Source organism: Penicillium roqueforti (genome assembly GCF_015533775.1).
Source record: "Penicillium roqueforti strain LCP96 04111 chromosome Unknown scaffold_15, whole genome shotgun sequence".
Lineage (NCBI taxonomy): Eukaryota > Fungi > Ascomycota > Eurotiomycetes > Eurotiales > Aspergillaceae > Penicillium > Penicillium roqueforti.
In genome coordinates, this window is record NW_024067579.1 from 264,429 (window position 1) to 281,509 (window position 17,081).

Genomic DNA, 17,081 nt, shown 5'->3' on the forward strand with positions numbered 1-17,081 from the left:
AAGGCTTCGGAGAGAGCAAGGCGCTCTGTTTTCGAATTCTGAGTCAGACTGTGATTTGAATGCCTGTATCACTCTTCCATTGCGTCAAGTACCTTCAATATCGGATCTCCAAAAGATCCGCGGGACCAAGATATCCATCACGTGAGTTTGTGTCATCGCTGTCCCGAATAGGACAAGCGCGTAGGCGGAGCCGCGAAAGATGAGCGCGAGCTCTCTTCTCTTCTGATTCTTTGCCCTCTTGCGTTTTGCGTCGGAGCCCAGCCAAGATGAAGTTCTTCATTGAGTATGTTCCCTATATATGATTCTATCCAGTCTCCAAGCTGACCAGTCAGTGATCTTCCGGTGCTGTTTCCTTATCCTCGCATCTACCCCGAACAATATGCCTATATGTGCGATCTCAAAAAGACCCTCGACGCAGGAGGTCACTGTGTGCTGGAAATGCCCTCGGGAACTGGCAAGACAGTTTCACTATTGTCGTTGATCGTCGCATACCAACAGCACTACCCGGAGCACCGCAAGCTCATCTACTGCTCCCGAACCATGTCGGAGATCGAGAAAGCTTTGGCGGAGTTGAAGGCTTTGATGGAACATCGTGCTAAGGAGCTGGGTCATGAGGAGGAATTTCGTGCGCTCGGCCTGACCAGTCGGAAGAACCTCTGTCTGCACCCTTCGGTAAAGAGGGAGAAGAGCGGTACCGTGGTTGATGCCAGGTGCAGAAGCTTAACGGCCGGGTTTGTCAAGGAGAAAAAGGAGCGTGGTGAAGATGTTGAGCTTTGCGTATACCATGAGGTAGGACTTTGTTATTTGCAATACAACATTGAACGAGCTAACAGGCCTAGAACCTTTACTTACTCGAACCACATAACCTCGTCCCCCCGGGTGTTTTCACATTGGATGGACTGGCGAGATACGGTGAAGAGCACAAACAATGTCCCTACTTTTCCGCCCGGCGTATGGTAGGATATCGAGCGCGTATTCCACCAAAAGTGTCCCATTTCTGACAAGCTCTACCAGATGCCGTGGTGCAATATTATTATCTATTCCTATCACTATCTTCTCGATCCGAAAATCGCGGAACGAGTATCCAAAGAGCTCTCAAAAGACTGCATCGTGGTCTTTGACGAAGCGCACAACATTGACAACGTCTGTATCGAATCGCTCAGTATAGACCTGAGCGAGGATTCCCTACGCAAAGCGACTCGGGGTGCCAACAACCTGGAACGCAAGATTGAGGAAATGAAGAGCACGGATGAGGAAAAGCTCAAGAATGAATATTCAAAATTAGTGGAGGGCCTGCAGGAAGCTGAGAAGGCCCGGGAAGAAGATCAATTCATCTCGAATCCGGTCTTACCAGATGACCTACTAAAGGAAGCTGTTCCTGGTAACATCCGCCGAGCCGAGCATTTCATCTCCTTCTTGAAGAGATTTATCGAGTATTTGAAGACCCGGATGAAAGTCACCCATGCCATATCCGAGACACCTCCTTCATTCCTCACTCACCTAAAAGACCTTACCTATATTGAACGCAAGCCTCTAAGGTTTTGCGCGGAGCGTTTATCGTCACTTGTACGGACGCTGGAACTTGTCAATATTGAAGATTATCAGCCTCTTCAAGAGGTGGCCACATTTGCAACACTGGTCGCAACTTACGACAAGGGATTCGTTCTTATCCTCGAGCCCTTCGAGTCCGAAGCGGCTACTGTACCAAATCCAATCCTCCATTTCACATGCTTGGATGCGGCCATTGCTATCAAGCCGGTATTCGATCGCTTCAGCTCTGTGATCATTACATCGGGAACTTTGTCGCCTTTGGAAATGTATCCGAAGATGCTGGGGTTCACCGCTGTTCTACAAGAATCATACAGCATGACACTCGCTCGACGATCTTTCTTGCCCATGATTGTCACTCGAGGCTCAGACCAGGCACAGGTTTCATCTTCCTTTGGAATTCGCAATGACCCTGGTGTTGTGCGAAACTACGGAAGTCTAGTGACCGAGTTTGCTCGCATCACACCTGACGGCGTTGTAGTCTTCTTCCCCTCTTATCTCTACATGGAATCAATCATCAGCATGTGGCAAGGTATGGGTATTTTGGATCAAATCTGGAACTACAAATTGATACTCGTCGAAACTCCTGATGCACAAGAATCTTCACTCGCCCTGGAGACCTACCGAACAGCGTGTTGCAATGGACGCGGCGCGATCTTGTTCTGTGTCGCTCGAGGAAAGGTTTCCGAGGGTATTGATTTCGATCACCATTACGGGCGTGCAGTGCTGTGTATTGGTGTTCCCTTCCAATACACCGAATCTCGAATTCTGAAAGCTCGTCTCGAGTTCTTGCGTGAGAACTATCGTATTCGGGAAAACGACTTCTTATCTTTCGATGCGATTCGACATGCTGCCCAGTGTCTGGGTCGTGTCCTGCGCGGCAAGGACGACTATGGAGTCATGGTGTTGGCAGATCGTCGATTCGAGCGAAAGCGTCCCCAACTCCCCAAGTGGATCAACCAGGCAATGTTGGACAGCGAAACCAATCTTAGCACTGATATGGCAGTATCAAATGCCAAGAACTTCCTACGGACTATGGCCCAGCCTTTCAAGCAGAAAGATCAAGAAGGAATTTCTACCTGGGGCTTAGCTGATATCGAGCGCCATGAGGCAAAGAGAAAAACGGAGGAAGCACGGATGACTAGAGAGGAAGTGAATAACGGGCACCCAATGGACGGAGCAATTCCATCCGCATCCCGGATCGTCGTGGACGAATACGACGATGACATTGATGAGGACCTCATGATGCTTGATGCGTAATAAAATAATCTTGTTCTTTATATGATGAGGCATCTACTAGCATAAGCAGGGCGTTTGGAATTGAGCATGGCGCCATTTAGCACGGCGTTTCCAAGGCAGAAACCATCTACCTTACAATTGAAGACAAATATCTTAACGACTATCCTTTGGAGCTATGGAAGCTATCTATAATATTTTGAGCATAGCTTTGCATGAAGTACGGGTAGGTTCTTTATAAGCTTTCTAGATCAATTTCTTCGGAGAAGATGATCTCATGTAAACATGTAGGTATATCATTGACGGATTGCTTCTGCTTCTTCGGCTTAACAACTCTTTTCTTCCGTAAAACCACCTACAGTTTGATACCCCAGATGGACGACCGTTGTTCGGAGACCAATCGAAAGAGGAGACGAATCTCGAAAAGACCGAAAATATTTATGCTCTGCAGAAGTTCTGATGGAACTTCTGAGTTACAGGTTATTCTTTAAAAGAATTCTCAGATACGACGGGGCTACTACATGAAGTAGAAGAGTTGGTATCTTCACTTATCCGCCTCGAAAATCACCTTGTGGGCCCGCATGTTATCGAAATCGTCATATCTACCGAAGGGTCAATCATAGGGTGTCAAGGACTGAACAAGAAGAACTTACGCCTGGACGGCCTGTGAGAGCGGACGAATATCATGACACATGAAGCTAGGAAACGTTAGATCCTCGCGAAACAAATAAGAGTAGGTCAGGCAAACTCACTTGAGAATGTCCTGCTTCTTTTCGAAGAGGTCCAGCGCCGGACCAAAGATACCTAGCACAGTTGAGCAAAATAGCCAAAGTAAGATGTGGAATTAAACATACTCCGAACAGGGCATCGGCCCATCTGTAGACTGAGGTTCTTCGCGTAGGCTTCATTCCCGGTCCACGGGATCTCCTGGTTATGGACGCCCACACTCGATATCCGGCCCCAGGGGCGTAACAAATCAAAGCCCAGCCTGAGAGCGTCACTATGTCCGACGACTTCGATAACGATATCGGCTCCACGACCATCAGTAAGATCCTTTACCCTTTGACGCAGCCCTTCTCCGTCTTCCTTGAAATTCCAAGGCTCCGCTCCTAGACTCTGTGCAAGTGCTAGTCTGGAAGGTACACTATCGATTGCAATCAGAGTCTTCGGCTTGTAATCGAGAGCACCAATAAGTGCGCAGATACCGACAGGGCCACAGCCAAAGAGGAGTAGCGTGCTTTCGTGAATCTCCTCCGGAGTTAGGCCAGAGAAGGCGTTCAGAGAGGCAAAGTACCCGGTGGGGAAAATATCGGCCATAAGAACCAACTTCTTCTCGTCGATGGAGGCTGGGACTTTGACAAGAGTCGAGTCGGCTAGTGGAATCCGGACATATTCGGCCTGTCCACCATCAAGTGCAACAGTACCGAATAGCTGGCATTGAGCGCACCGAGAGGAGAAGCCACGCTTACAGTAGAAGCACTTCCCACAGCTCGTGGTGAAGGGTGAGACTACTCGGTCGCCCTTTTGGAAGTTCTTGATGTCCGATCCAAGTTCAACAACCTCACCAGTAAATTCGTGGCCCATGACAAATTCGATTCCGGACTTTTGGTGGCCGCGAAAGACATGGAGTTCACTTTGCAAATATGAGCGGTTGTATGCTGTTAGATATAGTTCTCTGTTTCTTACCTGCCACATAGCGCAGTGTATCGCACCTTCAGGATGACATCTGTTGGATCTTGGATCTTGGGGATGGGCTTTTGCTCGATGACTACCTTCGACGGGCCCTTGAAAACGACAGCTTGCATTTTGCAGTATATATTTCCTTTGGTTTGTGTAGAATATGCTAGGATGTTGAATGACGTTGGAACTGGAAGTCTAATTTAAGTAGAGATATGCCTAGTCCGGCGACATCACCGACGGACCTCGGCAGGTCTCGGATTTGTGGTGGCACGACTGGAAAACGACAAACAGGATTTTGGCATAATTGTATTGAAAAGTAACAAGACCTATTCTTCAACGATTTCGAGTGTTCTAAAGAGGCCTCTGTCCGAAAGGCAAAACTGGCCTTCATCCATCCAATGAAGGGTATATCAAAGCCGTTTTTAGCGGCGGGGGGGCTTTTTGCGGGGAGAAAAGATTGTCGGCCTTAATTTTAAGGTTGCACTGACCGCTTTTCTCACCGGCTTTACTTTGACCCCTCTATTAATTCTCAGTGGTACCTTTGCTTTGTATGTAAGCCCCATATAAAAGTAAGTCACTCATTTAACCTTAATTCAAAAGTGTAAAAATCCAGCTGGCAGAACTATATACTACCTGAGGAATGCGGCAGAAACCAGGCATTTTCAGGCAGGAGTGGTTATAAACAAGTAAAAGCCATATTACAACACCCTAAGGAAAAGATCTATTTTCAACTAGTCAAGATGCTAATATGAACAGGACTTTTGAGTTCCGCTGCAAAAAGACAAACTCCAGATCATCGACACATCAAAGATGAAGCGAAAACACAAAAAGAATAAGAGCTTCGCATAAACACAATATACACACATATGAAGGGGGAAAAAACATACACATTGCAGAACTCCATCCAGTCAAAGACTATGCTACAGGAGCAAGAATGTCGAAGGAACCAGTGCCGACGGTGCCGACACGGCCAACAACAATTCTGCTACTAGGGCTCTTGAGATTATCATTACCTCTCTCGAGCACAACGTCCTTCAGGGCACCGACAGTAGTCTCGAAACTGGCCCGCGCGAAAGCAGACGAGGCATCCTTAACCAAGCCGTTACGACTGAAGGCCTTGAAGCCACCAGACTGTGTCATCACATCACCGATCAAATTCAAGTGACGGTTGTCGACGGAGATACTGTGACCACCGAAAACGGCATCCATTTCGCGGACGATGGTAGCGCGAGCAGCTTCGACACCGTACAGGTTGAGCATGTCGTGGATGGAGTTGGTGTAGATCGAGTGGGGCTTAATGATATCCTGGTAGTCGCGCATGGCGAGAAGGTTGACACCCTCGGTGAGGATGTTGGCGGGATCACCCTTGGCCTCATCGGCCGGGACGAAGACACAGTTGCCCATGCCGGGGATGCACTGAATGACGGCGAGGTGGAGAACCTTCTCAACCAGGGGAAGGAGGAGAAGCTTGGGTGTCTCAACGTCGTACTGCAGTTGGATGGAGCACGAGTTGCCCTTCTTCGGGTCGAACTTGAACTTTGTAATCTCCTCGAATTTGCCTATCACATCCTCCTCGCGCGCCTTGCTGTCTTGGGCGGTCTCGTCATCAGACTCATCCTCGGAATCGGAGTCGGAGCCGTCCTTCATGCGCACGTCGCGAGTGGCCTTGGCAGGCTTGCTGCTTTCATTTTCGTCATCTTCGTCTTCGTCGGGGGTGTCTTGGCGTCTGATGATATCCTGCTCGGCGGCGTCGGGTCCTTCGTAGGAGACCTGGTGGCCCCTGTTCTGAGCTCCGGCGGCCCGCTTGGCATCATCCTCATCATCTTCATTGTCGTCGTCGGCTGGTTGGGCTTCGGTGTCGGCGCCTCTGGGTGCCTCCGCGATTTTACCGACTGAAACACCGATTTCAGGCTGAGAAGTTGTGCCCTTGACGCCCTTCTTCTCTTCGTTGCGCTTCTTGAGCTCGGCCTTGGTGAGTCTCACCAACCGAGGGATGAGCTTAGATTGCAGAGCAATCAAGACATCCTTGGTCTCAATGGCGTATTCCTTGGTGTATTCTTCAGACGGGAAGAAGTCGATCTCGATGTCGTAGATTTTAGCCTTAGCGTAGCCAATGCCCGAGCCAATGCGTTCCTTGACTTGCACCTTGTCAACAAGTTCAGCAATGCTCAGTTTGCTGATAGCCTTGGCGAATTTCTCCGAGTCCTCTTTGGAAATCTCCTCGTTCAAAAGAAGAGTCATCGTAGGCGTCATAATCTTGGCACTTGCTGTCATAACAATTTCACGAAGACGGGGAATACCCAGTGTGACGTTCTTTGCCGAGTGACCAGCCAAATGGAAGGTGTTGAGAGTCATCTGTGTGGACGGTTCTCCGACGGATTGACCGGCCATAATTCCGACCGCCTCACCGGGGTCAATGATAGACTTCATGTACTTCATGTTCATTAAGGCCTCGAAGGTCCTCTTGCTGACCTTGCCCTCGATGTTCTTCTTCTTGTCTTTAATGAGCTTACTCTGGTTGACATCCGAATACTAATTTGAAAAGCTTGTTAGAATTGCAAAGAATCGCAGCGAAGAGATAGCGAGTCCATACCTTCTTTAGCTCCTGTGCGAACGCTTCAGATGTACTTCCGAGGTTTCCTCCAGGGGGGAAGTGGGATAACACAGGGTCCACAGCATCAATCTTTCCAGTTTTGCGGACCGCCTTCATGGCATCCTTGTGCCAGTTCGTGACATTATCCTTCGCCAGCATGTGATAATCATCTGCCTGGACTTGCTTGGAAATGGAGATGTGGTTCTGAGCAAGGAAATCAAAGTCGTTCAGGTGTACCTGTTTGGTGATGTCGAGACCGTCCTCTCCGTACAAGAACTGGACAATGGAGCCATCTGACGCTTCGCGGACAGAGGAGTCGTATTCAGCCTTGAGACCTTCCATACCCTTGATTAAACAACGTTGCAGGTAACCAGATCTAGATGTCTTGACAGCAGTATCAATCAGACCCTCACGACCAGCCATGGCGTGGAAGTAGTATTCTTGGGGCTTGATTCCGGTCAAGAAACGACCAGAGACGTAACCACCGGCCATCGGGTGAGTTTCGAAAGCCTTGAATGACGGAAGAGTCTTTCCACTGATCATGAGTGGTACACGGCGACCCTCAAGAACCTGTTGACCAAGATTACAAGAAATCAGATTGGCGTTAACACTAGATCCCTTGGCTCCAGATATCGTCATAGACTGCATTTGGTTCCAGGGGAAAGGCTTAGCAAGGCCGTATGGGAGACAGGCGCTGGTGATTTCAGAGGAGAGCTTGGCAGACCGGGCGTTAGAAACACTATCCAGGCCACTTTGCTTGTCGTCATCGCGAAGAACCTCCTCCAATCGTCGGTTCAACTCGGCAGTCTGGTCACCAGGAGCCTGGTCCAAGGTGACATACTTCAAAGCAACTTCGCGACCCATCTGAGGAGCAGTGGCCAGCTTCTCCTTACGGATACGGTCACCCTCCTTGGTCAATCGAAGATCGTCGATACCACAACTGAAGCCACGCATGTTCAGGACGCGAGTGAGAAGTCTTCCGAGAATACCGATAAGCTTGCCAGCAATGCTGTATCCATAAACTTCATGGATGGCATCGATGAGACCACCGGCCGTGGGACCGAGCTGTTTCTTATCAAGGATACCACAAAGGTACTCTCCATCCTGGAAGATAACTTCTCCTTCTTCGTTGCCCTCGCCCCATCGATCGCCAGGGGTTGAAGACTTGCTCAGCAAGGTCAAACCTCCTCGCTCTGGAGGCTGGATATTCTTGAGAATTGTCGTGATGAGCTGCTTTCCGGTCCACAGGCACTTGGGCTTGCGCATGGCAGGCTCGACCAGTTGGATCCGGTCAGTGACAATATGCGAATGTTCTGGTCTCAAGCAACTGTACAACAGCTGGTGGTAATCCTCCTCGTCATAGAAGCTGTCACGGCACGTAACCCACGTTCCCATAGAAATATGATCTTGAATCAGACCTCTGAGCGGTTTTCCGGATGTGGCAACGAGATACTGGTGGTCGGCATCTGCCAACATTCTGGCTTCCGCTTGGGCAAGCTCATTCTGAGGGAAATGCATGTTCATCTCGTCACCATCGAAATCGGCGTTGTAGGTGTTACAATTGGCGTAGTGCATGCGAATAACCCGCTCATTGGGAAGGACACGAGCCTTGTGACCCATGATGGAGGGTTTGTGGAGAGTTGGCTGACGGTTCATCAAGACGTAATCACCAGTGGTGAGATGACGGTAGACCTTCTTGTTACGCGAACCTTTCTGGCGCCAATTTGACGGTGCGAGTAGTGAGTTGGCAAGTGCTGTTCGCTCTTCCAGGTTCTTGAACTTGAGGTTGATGACTTGTCCGTTTTCGTTCTCGATGGAAGAAGCGCCGGGGTATTTGTCGGGACCGTTGATAACAGCCTCCTTCAACTCCCAGAAGTTGTGGTTTGTAACAGGCTCAGGGAAAGTCAACTTCTTAGCGAAGACAAGGGGTACACCAATCTCATTGGGTTCGATGTTAGGATCGGGCGAGATAACACTACGAGCAGCAAAGTTGACACGCTTGCCCATCATGTTCTTTCGGAACAGACCTTCCTTCTTCTCGAGAATCTGCTTGATACCGTTAGGCTGTGCTAAGGCAGCTGAGCCGGTGACAGAGGTACGCTCGCGGTCCACCAACCCGTTGACCACATCTTGGAGTTGAACAATGGCTTGAAGGAGGTCACTGTAGTTTCGTGCCCGAGACATGGTCTTCTCTTCCTCGTTTTGAATCTCCTTGCTGATTTGGTTGATAGTGTCACAACCCTTTAAAATCGCATTGAACGAAGTGTTCTGCTGTGCTTCCATGACTGTTCCGGCACCCTGCTGGACTGCGGGGCGGTACTTGTTTGGTGGCACCAAAAGACTCTTGAAGAAGAACATGTCCGCCGACACAACTTTCATTCCCTTGGGCACAGGTCGAGAGTTGTAGACAAGCTGCAGGATCTCGCTTTCCTTTTGGAAAAGAAGATGAAGAGCTCCATAGACTTCGGAAGAAGACATGAATTCCTGGCCGGTCGATCCCTGTACCTCCTGCACGACAGCCACACCACGGCGAATTTCTTCCTCAGCTCCGTGGATCTCAGAAACGCCGTTCTTGGACTTAGAGTTCCTTTCTTGCTCGAGAAGGACCATGGTATTCGGTGCTTGGAATCCTCCTTGCAACATTGCAAGCTTTTGCTTCTCGGGTAATTGCTTTCGGAAGATTTTGTTGTAGCGATCCTTTTTATAGGCGGGGGACACTCTGCCATAATGTTAGCTGGAAAGCCAAAGTCAGGGTCGAGGAATATTGCATAACGTACCCGCTGCAGCTGACACATTTCTTGAACGAATTGATATCCTTGAAGAAGGCCTTAATCAACTCTCGCCTGGCCTCCGCGGCAATAGGGTTTTGTCCGCCAGGCATCAAACCGTCCAATTTGCCCTCCTTCTTGGCTTCGCGAATGCGCCGAGTGACATAATCAGTCCTCTTTTGCATATAGTCATCCTCATCGGGATCGTCTGAGTCGTCGGAATCGCCTTCCTTGCTGGTCGCCTTTGATTTGCTACCTTTGACGGATCCCATCGCATCGACAACAGCGACTTCGTCAACCAAGCCATATTGCAGAAGGCGCAATTTGCAGATGTACATGTTGACCTGGTTGCGACCCATCTGCAGGCGAAGGCAGTATACACATTGTGCTCGGAGAAGGCGGAAGATGTGATCGAAGAAGGTGACATTATAGAATGGTACTGGCAGCTCAATGTGTCCAGGATGTCCGGTACAAGTGAATGAGTTCTGGCGACAGGTTGTGCATCTGTAGAATAAGAAAAACTCAAACATTAAAGATTGAACAGTATACTACTCAAGTCAAGACTTACACATGATCTCCCCAAGCGCCCATAGCAGGGTCTTGAAGACCACCAGGAACAGGATTGTTAAATGAATCCAGAGTCGGAGTATTGTGAATTCTTTTCACCGAGAGAGCTTTAATCTCTTCCTCGGAGTACACATTGAAGTCGACCCCATTAATCGTCGAGGCGACGGGGCGCGCGAAAGTTGCCATTGTAGCCTGCAGCTCCTTGAGCAACAGAAAACGCTGTCGCGCGAAATCAAAGTGCTTGGATACAAGATCTCCAAGTGCTTTTAGTTCTGGAGCGAACTTTTTTTTTTCCGGACCAACTTCTTTTCTGCCATCGCGCCACCGCCTTACCCTTTTCGGGTTCCGTGTGGATTGATGCACAACTGCTGTTACTTGTCTATCCTTTACGCATTCAACCTTTTTGTTTTTCCTTTCGTCGGAAGACCGAGTGAGAGGCCGTCTATATTATGGCTGATGCATCGGGCAATGCGCTCAAGCGTCCTCACCCTGAGGGTCAACACGACAACTCCCAGAAAAGGACCCGCTCCAACCATGGGTCGCCAGCACCAGGTCAAGGAGGTGCTGCCCCGGGCAAGCCAGATGTTGCGAAAATAATGGCAGAAGCAAGGGCAAAGGCAGAAGCTGTACGCGCACGTCTACAAGCACACGGTAGCTTACCAGCGACCCCAACACCACCGCCTGCACCTTCTGCAAATCCTCCTCCACCACCACCACCCGCTCCTGCGATGTCGAAACTAGAACAAATGAAAGCTCGAGTTGCTGCTGCTACTCAACGAGCAAGTGTACCCTCTCAGCCGCGACCCAGTGCACCCGCATTATCCTACCAACCACCGGCGCATGACGATGAGGGCATGTCGAAGGCTCGCGGTGGTCTGGATGTTGGCCTTCATCCCGCGCTTCTGTCTGATGCTCCACCGGAATATCGTGGTGCAAATGGACGGCAGTCTAAGCCAAAACGTGCTGGTGGGCCTCAGCTTGATCTGTCTGGTCCGTCCGCCGAGGAAATCAGGAATAATCCTTACTTCGACCCCTCTCTCAACCCCAAAGCGACTATTGCAAAGCCCCGACAAACCCGAGAGCTCCTTTTTAATCAAAAGGGCAAATACATCCAACAGGCAGCGGCTCTACGCAGACAAGCACAGCTAGAAGCTATGAAGAAAAGAATTGCAGAGAAATCGCGACAGGCCGGACTTGACGAGGATATGGATGTGGAAAAGGCATTCCTTGTTCCTGCTCCACCCGATGTAGAGTGGTGGGATGCAAGATTGGTTAATGGCAGCGACTATGACGCAATTGATAACCCGGAAAACATCAAACTTGATACCCTCAACAGCTATGTCCAGCATCCTATCGAGCTCGAACCTCCTCAAGACAAGCACATGCCTGCACAGAAGCCTATGTTCCTTACCCCGAAAGAACAAGCCAAGATTCGACGACAGCGACGCATGGCAGATCTGAAGGAACAGCAAGCCAAGATCAGGTTGGGACTCGTGGAAGCACCGGCTCCAAAGGTCAAGAAATCCAATCTGATGCGGGTTTTGGGCGAGCAAGCTGTGAAGGACCCCACGGCCGTGGAAGCTCGTGTGACCAAGGAGATCGCAGATCGGAAAGCAGCGCACGAGCAGGCAAATGAAGACCGCAAACTGACCAAGGAGCAACGGCGCGAGAAGTTGGAAGCTCAGAAAGAGAAGGATGCCTCTTTGGGCATATTCCAATCTGTGTATCGAATTGACAGTCTGGCGAGCGGCCGGAACCGCTTCAAGATCGGCAAAAACGCAGAACAAAATAATCTGACGGGCATGTGTGTCATGCATCCCCGGTTTAACCTGGTGATCGTTGAGGGCGGCCAACACTCTATCAACAATTATCGAAAGCTGATGCTGAACCGCATTGATTGGACCGAAAACCCTGGATCCGATCGAGTGCCTGCAGACAGCCCTGAAGCTCAGGTTTCCTGGTTGTCCACTGAAGATGATAAGGGAGAGCCCCGGGATTTTAGCGCGAACACATGTAATCTCCTCTGGGAAGGACCGACCAAAGGTCGGGCCTTCAGGAAATGGTTCGGTGCTCGTATCTGTGAGACCGACTCTGCTGCCAAAGCAGCCCTGTCCCGAGCCAAGATGGAGAACTTCTGGACACTCGCGAAGAGTGCCAAGCCAGCTGAATATTAACATTTCCTACGACAGATAATCAACGTCTAGGTTTATTGTACGTCTACAGATAGCGAACTTGCTTCATAGCCTTTGTCATTGTCATACATGATCCATAATACTTCAGGTATTTACTGTTTGACACTGTAAATCATTCAAAACAAGCACTCAATTAGAGCTATGGAAAACTTTTTAACCACCCACATAAACCACGCTCCGTATGCAAAGCCGATGCTAGGATATCTATCATAGAAGAACATGTATGAAAAACAAAGTATCAGGAAGGAGGAGGACCCTGATTTCCGCCGCTCAGGTTGCGTAGCAGATCCAGCTGAGCTTTAACTTGGTCAAAGTTCATAGCTGGATTTTGGGCCTGGGGAGGCTGATGCTGCTGGGGCTGTTGTTGAGGCTGTTGGTAATGCTGCTGAGACTGTTGGTAATGCTGCTGGTGTTGCAGAAGCTGCAGGAATTGTTGCTGCTGTTGTTGTTGCAAGAGAGCCAGGGATTGAGGATTGAATTGAGCAGCACCCTGCTGCATGTTCTGGAAATTATTGGGCTGCGGTTGTTGGAAGGCTGGATATGGGGAGAACTGGAAAGGCATCTGTGGCTGCGCTCCACCTTGGCCGAATTGCGGCTGTTGCGGGTTCTGGGCTTGCTGTGTGTATTGCGCATACGCGGCGAAGGGCTGGGGCATCCCGTATGGCTGCTGGGGTTGCTGGTACATTGGCTGGCCGTAGGTAGCAGTGGGTTGCGCTTGAGGCTGGGGCTGGGGCTCGTGGATTGAGCCGCTGGCCTGCTGGGGCCGGCGATCCTGGTCCCACTCCCTCCCTCCGCGTCCACCTCTGCCTCGTCCTCCACGTGCACGGTCACCCCGACCACGGTCACCTCGGCCACGACCTCTTCCGCGGAACCCACCACGCTCGTTGCCTTCAACTGGTGGCTCACGAGTTCTCATCATCTCGTGGAAGTTGGTAGGGCGTGCAAGAGGGGTGTATCCCTCCTCACCGCCAGCATCGTCGTAGTTGAGCTCGGTCTGGTTCAATTTGGAAGGTCCTGGGGCTGGCTTCTTGCCTTTGGGGCCTTCTCTGGCTTCCTTTCGATCAAGTCGTCTCTGCTTCAGTTTCCGCTTGTACTCGGCTTCTGCTTCATCATCGGAGAATTCCATCTCTTCGGCGGCAACTTCCTCGTCGTGGAAGTTAGAAGCGTCACTTCCCTTCATGCCCTTGAGCGGCTGGGTGAAGACAAAGGTGGAGTGTCCCTCAACATAGAAGATATCCTTGCCCTTGACTAAGCCCTTTTCTTGAACTTCGGAGGCTGTGGCGTATGTGACAGTATACAGAGGATTCTCCACTCTGCCCAGGGTTTCTGCTACTACACCAATGATCTGGCGATCAGCAGAGCAGAGCAAGGAGCCCGACTCAAGCACCTGATATTCTCCAGAGGTATTAGCCTCGATAAGAACATTGTTATCGATAGCGGCATGAACTTTGCCGAGGAACACAATCTTCATCTCGGGGGTGATCTTGACGTCAGGGACAGGCAGGACCTCATGTTCGATCTCGTTCGTGGTCCGCAGTTGTCCGCCTGGTTTCCCCTTGCCATCTCCCTCGTCATCAGAGCCACCTTCCGCCCGCATGAGGATCTGCGCTTGCTCCTCGGCACTGAGGATTGGGTAGTCTTCATCGTCGCTATCGTCGGAGTCCGAGGAATCGGAGCTGTCTGAAGATGACTCGTACGGGGAAGAGTCGACCTCCCACTCAGGATGCTCCTCTTCTTCGACATCGCCCGCCTGGCCAGTGGCTTCGATCATATTGTCTTGGTGGTTATCTTGCGCGACATCCATAGCTTCGCTGAGGGGAGCAGTGGGCTCATTTGTGAAATGGTTCGCCTCTGTCTCCTTCTTGATCATTACTTCGGTGGGCTCGTGCTGGGATATAAGATGGATTTCCGCTTGCTGGTTTTCCGTCTCGCCTTCTTGGTGGTCTAGTTGATCTTGCTCTTGCTCTTGCTTGATTGTGTGTTCGGTCAAAGCCGAGCCGGTTTGTTCGTCGGAGGAGTGTTGAATAAGGTTCAATCCGGGGATATGGCTTGGCTTCTCAGTTGTGCTGTCTCCAGCATTCAGGCTGGTTGCGCCGATGTCTTGGGACCCTGCGATAGGTGTCTCGATAAGACAGGGTTTTTTCGAGGCAGGGCCTTCACCGGCACCTGTGCTGTCAGTTGCAGGGTTTTGATGTCCATCCATACTAAATCTCCAACTCAAAAACTTATTGCATAAAAACCAGTTCAATTCGAAAGATCAAAAGCCGGACGGGAAACTTTTTTTTATTTTGCCATACTCTGAAGGGCGGTCAACAATGTCTTATCGGTTATCGGTTATCGTAGCTCTGTCCATGGATGATTGCGTTGCGACTTAACTTCAACGTACAAGATGGCAGGAAACGACAATGCCCTAGGGGATGCCCATAAACCTCGGACAAAGAAGCAGTATGTTCATGAACCTGTGTGAAATCAAACATGGTGCTAACCTATGTATAGACCGCCACCAGCTCCCTTCTACATTCCCCTCAACATCACTCTGTACATATTCCTAGTTGCCAACACTCTCGCCGCACTGTACTCTCCAATTCAGGATTGTGATGAGGTGTTCAATTTCTGGGAACCTACACATTATCTGCAGCATGGATATGGTCTTCAAACCTGGGAATATTCTCCGGTGTATTCTATCCGGAGCTGGCTCTACGTGTCGCTCCATGCTGCTGTAGGCAAGATCGCATCTTTGGTGGTCCATAGCAAGACAGCTGAATTCTACACAATTCGCCTATCTCTTGCATTTCTGTGTACTGCCTGCCAGACTCGACTATACTCTGCGATATGTCGTACACTCAGTCCCCGCATCGGTCTGTTTTTTGTTATGATCATCACACTCAGCCCTGGCATGTTTCATGCTTCGACAGCCTTTTTGCCCTCTACCTTTACCATGTATATGTCTATGCTTGGTCTGGCATCATTCCTGGATTGGAAAAACTGCCGAAAAACAGCGAAGGGCATCATGTGGTTTGGCCTGGGGACAATTGTTGGGTGGCCGTTTGCCGGTGCTCTCATTGTCCCTCTTTTAGCTGAGGAGGCTATTGTTAGTTTCATTTCTGGGTCTGTCGGCTCACTGCTGTACAATGTCTTTGACGGTATCACTCGTTGTTTGTCGATCCTGGTAGGTGACTTCCTACTTGGTTTCAATTTCTTTACTAAGCTGTATCACAGGCTCTAGAAGTTGCGGTTGACTATGCTTTCTTCCAAAAGCTCGTTCTCGTGCCTTGGAACATTGTTGCATACAACGTCCTGGGTGGAGAAGGTAAAGGACCAGATATCTTTGGAACTGAGCCATGGACTTTCTATATTCGAAACCTCTTGCTCAACTTCAATGTCTGGTTTGTTCTCGCCATGCTATCCGCGCCCCTCCTACTTTTCCAGATCGTCTTCCGATCGCACACCGCCTCCTTGCAAACCTCATTGCGGTCCATGGCCCTGGTCGCTCCATTTTATATGTGGTTCGGGATTTTCTCGGTCCAGCCACACAAGGAAGAGCGGTTTATGTACCCAGCATACCCGTTCCTGGCACTTAGCGGGGCTTTGAGCTTCCATATCATCCTAACCTACCTTGGCTCCACTAACAAAAAGGAGCTGATCGGCCGCGTACCAACTAAATTAAAGATTGCTGCAGCTATGTCAGTTGTTCTTGTTGGTCTGAACGCTGGCATGCTCCGCACTCTAGGTATGGTTACGGCTTATAACGCTCCATTGAAGGTGTTCGAGCCACTACAACGTGTGGATATCGCACAGGCAGGAGACTCGGTGTGTTTCGGCAAGGAGTGGTATCGCTTCCCGTCATCGTATTTCCTTCCCAACGACATGCGCGCCAAGTTTATCCGAAGTGAATTCCGAGGACTACTTCCTGGCGAATTCCCAGATGCGCCAAGTTATATTGGGCGTCTGGATGGTGCCTCACAGATTCCATCTGGCATGAATGATCTCAACATCGAGGACCCTACTAAATACGTAAGTGTCTCAACGTAGCCTTAGAATTATTATACCCTATTACCCTATGCTGACTTTACAACAGGTGGATATCTCTCAATGTTCTTTCCTGGTTGACTCTTACTTCCCTGGTCACGACGCAACTGAGCTAGAGCCCCATTACCTCCTGGACAAGGCGCAGTGGGAGACGCTTTCCTGCGCAAGCTTCCTCGATGCGTCTCAAACAGGTCTTTTAGGTCGATTGATCTGGATTCCTGATTTCCCGATCATCCCAGCTCGCTTTCGACGCAAATGGGGCGAATACTGTCTTCTCCAACGAACAGTCGCAGGCCATGTATAGGTCTTGAATCCTTCTAGATAAAACCTCTAGAAGAATTATGTAAAAACATCAACAGTGAAACATTCACTCGCATCGAGTGCAAACAAATAAGTAAACAAGAGGTTATCAAGTACATGCGTAGCTTCACCTTTCCCAATTAGGGCAAAATATCCCTCAACTTTTAG

At 49.9% G+C, this 17,081-nt stretch overlaps 6 protein-coding genes across 6 annotated transcripts; 3 read left to right on the plus strand and 3 right to left on the minus strand.

Moving 5' to 3' along the window:
• Positions 1-266: 266 nt before the first annotated feature.
• LCP9604111_5965 (TFIIH/NER complex ATP-dependent 5'-3' DNA helicase subunit RAD3) lies at positions 267-2,808 on the plus strand (the record flags this gene model as incomplete). Its single annotated transcript, XM_039073833.1, has 4 exons — positions 267-283; positions 333-789; positions 840-956; positions 1,015-2,808. The coding sequence occupies 4 exons, from the start codon at positions 267-269 to the stop codon at positions 2,806-2,808; spliced, it is 2,385 nt and encodes a 794-aa protein (XP_038928000.1).
• A 520-nt stretch (positions 2,809-3,328) lies between these two features.
• On the minus strand, positions 3,329-4,589 carry LCP9604111_5966 (alcohol dehydrogenase family protein; the record flags this gene model as incomplete). The annotated part of the gene is made up of 5 exons (XM_039073834.1): positions 3,329-3,386; positions 3,438-3,482; positions 3,537-3,588; positions 3,639-4,417; positions 4,471-4,589. The coding sequence occupies 5 exons, from the start codon at positions 4,587-4,589 to the stop codon at positions 3,329-3,331; spliced, it is 1,053 nt and encodes a 350-aa protein (XP_038928001.1).
• Positions 4,590-5,379: 790 nt separating this feature from the next.
• LCP9604111_5967 (DNA-directed RNA polymerase I core subunit RPA190) lies at positions 5,380-10,578 on the minus strand (the record flags this gene model as incomplete). Its single annotated transcript, XM_039073835.1, has 4 exons — positions 5,380-6,996; positions 7,058-9,776; positions 9,835-10,329; positions 10,394-10,578. The coding sequence occupies 4 exons, from the start codon at positions 10,576-10,578 to the stop codon at positions 5,380-5,382; spliced, it is 5,016 nt and encodes a 1,671-aa protein (XP_038928002.1).
• Positions 10,579-10,841: 263 nt separating this feature from the next.
• LCP9604111_5968 (U4/U6-U5 snRNP complex subunit PRP3) lies at positions 10,842-12,566 on the plus strand (the record flags this gene model as incomplete). Its single annotated transcript, XM_039073836.1, has 1 exon — positions 10,842-12,566. The coding sequence occupies one exon, from the start codon at positions 10,842-10,844 to the stop codon at positions 12,564-12,566; it is 1,725 nt and encodes a 574-aa protein (XP_038928003.1).
• A 256-nt stretch (positions 12,567-12,822) lies between these two features.
• LCP9604111_5969 (RNA-binding snoRNP assembly protein NAF1) lies at positions 12,823-14,787 on the minus strand (the record flags this gene model as incomplete). Its single annotated transcript, XM_039073837.1, has 1 exon — positions 12,823-14,787. The coding sequence occupies one exon, from the start codon at positions 14,785-14,787 to the stop codon at positions 12,823-12,825; it is 1,965 nt and encodes a 654-aa protein (XP_038928004.1).
• Positions 14,788-14,973: 186 nt separating this feature from the next.
• Positions 14,974-16,917, plus strand: LCP9604111_5970 (dolichyl-P-Man:Man(6)GlcNAc(2)-PP-dolichol alpha-1,2-mannosyltransferase; the record flags this gene model as incomplete). Its single annotated transcript, XM_039073839.1, has 4 exons — positions 14,974-15,029; positions 15,081-15,753; positions 15,804-16,598; positions 16,663-16,917. The coding sequence occupies 4 exons, from the start codon at positions 14,974-14,976 to the stop codon at positions 16,915-16,917; spliced, it is 1,779 nt and encodes a 592-aa protein (XP_038928005.1).
• Between the last annotated feature and the right edge of the window lie 164 nt (positions 16,918-17,081).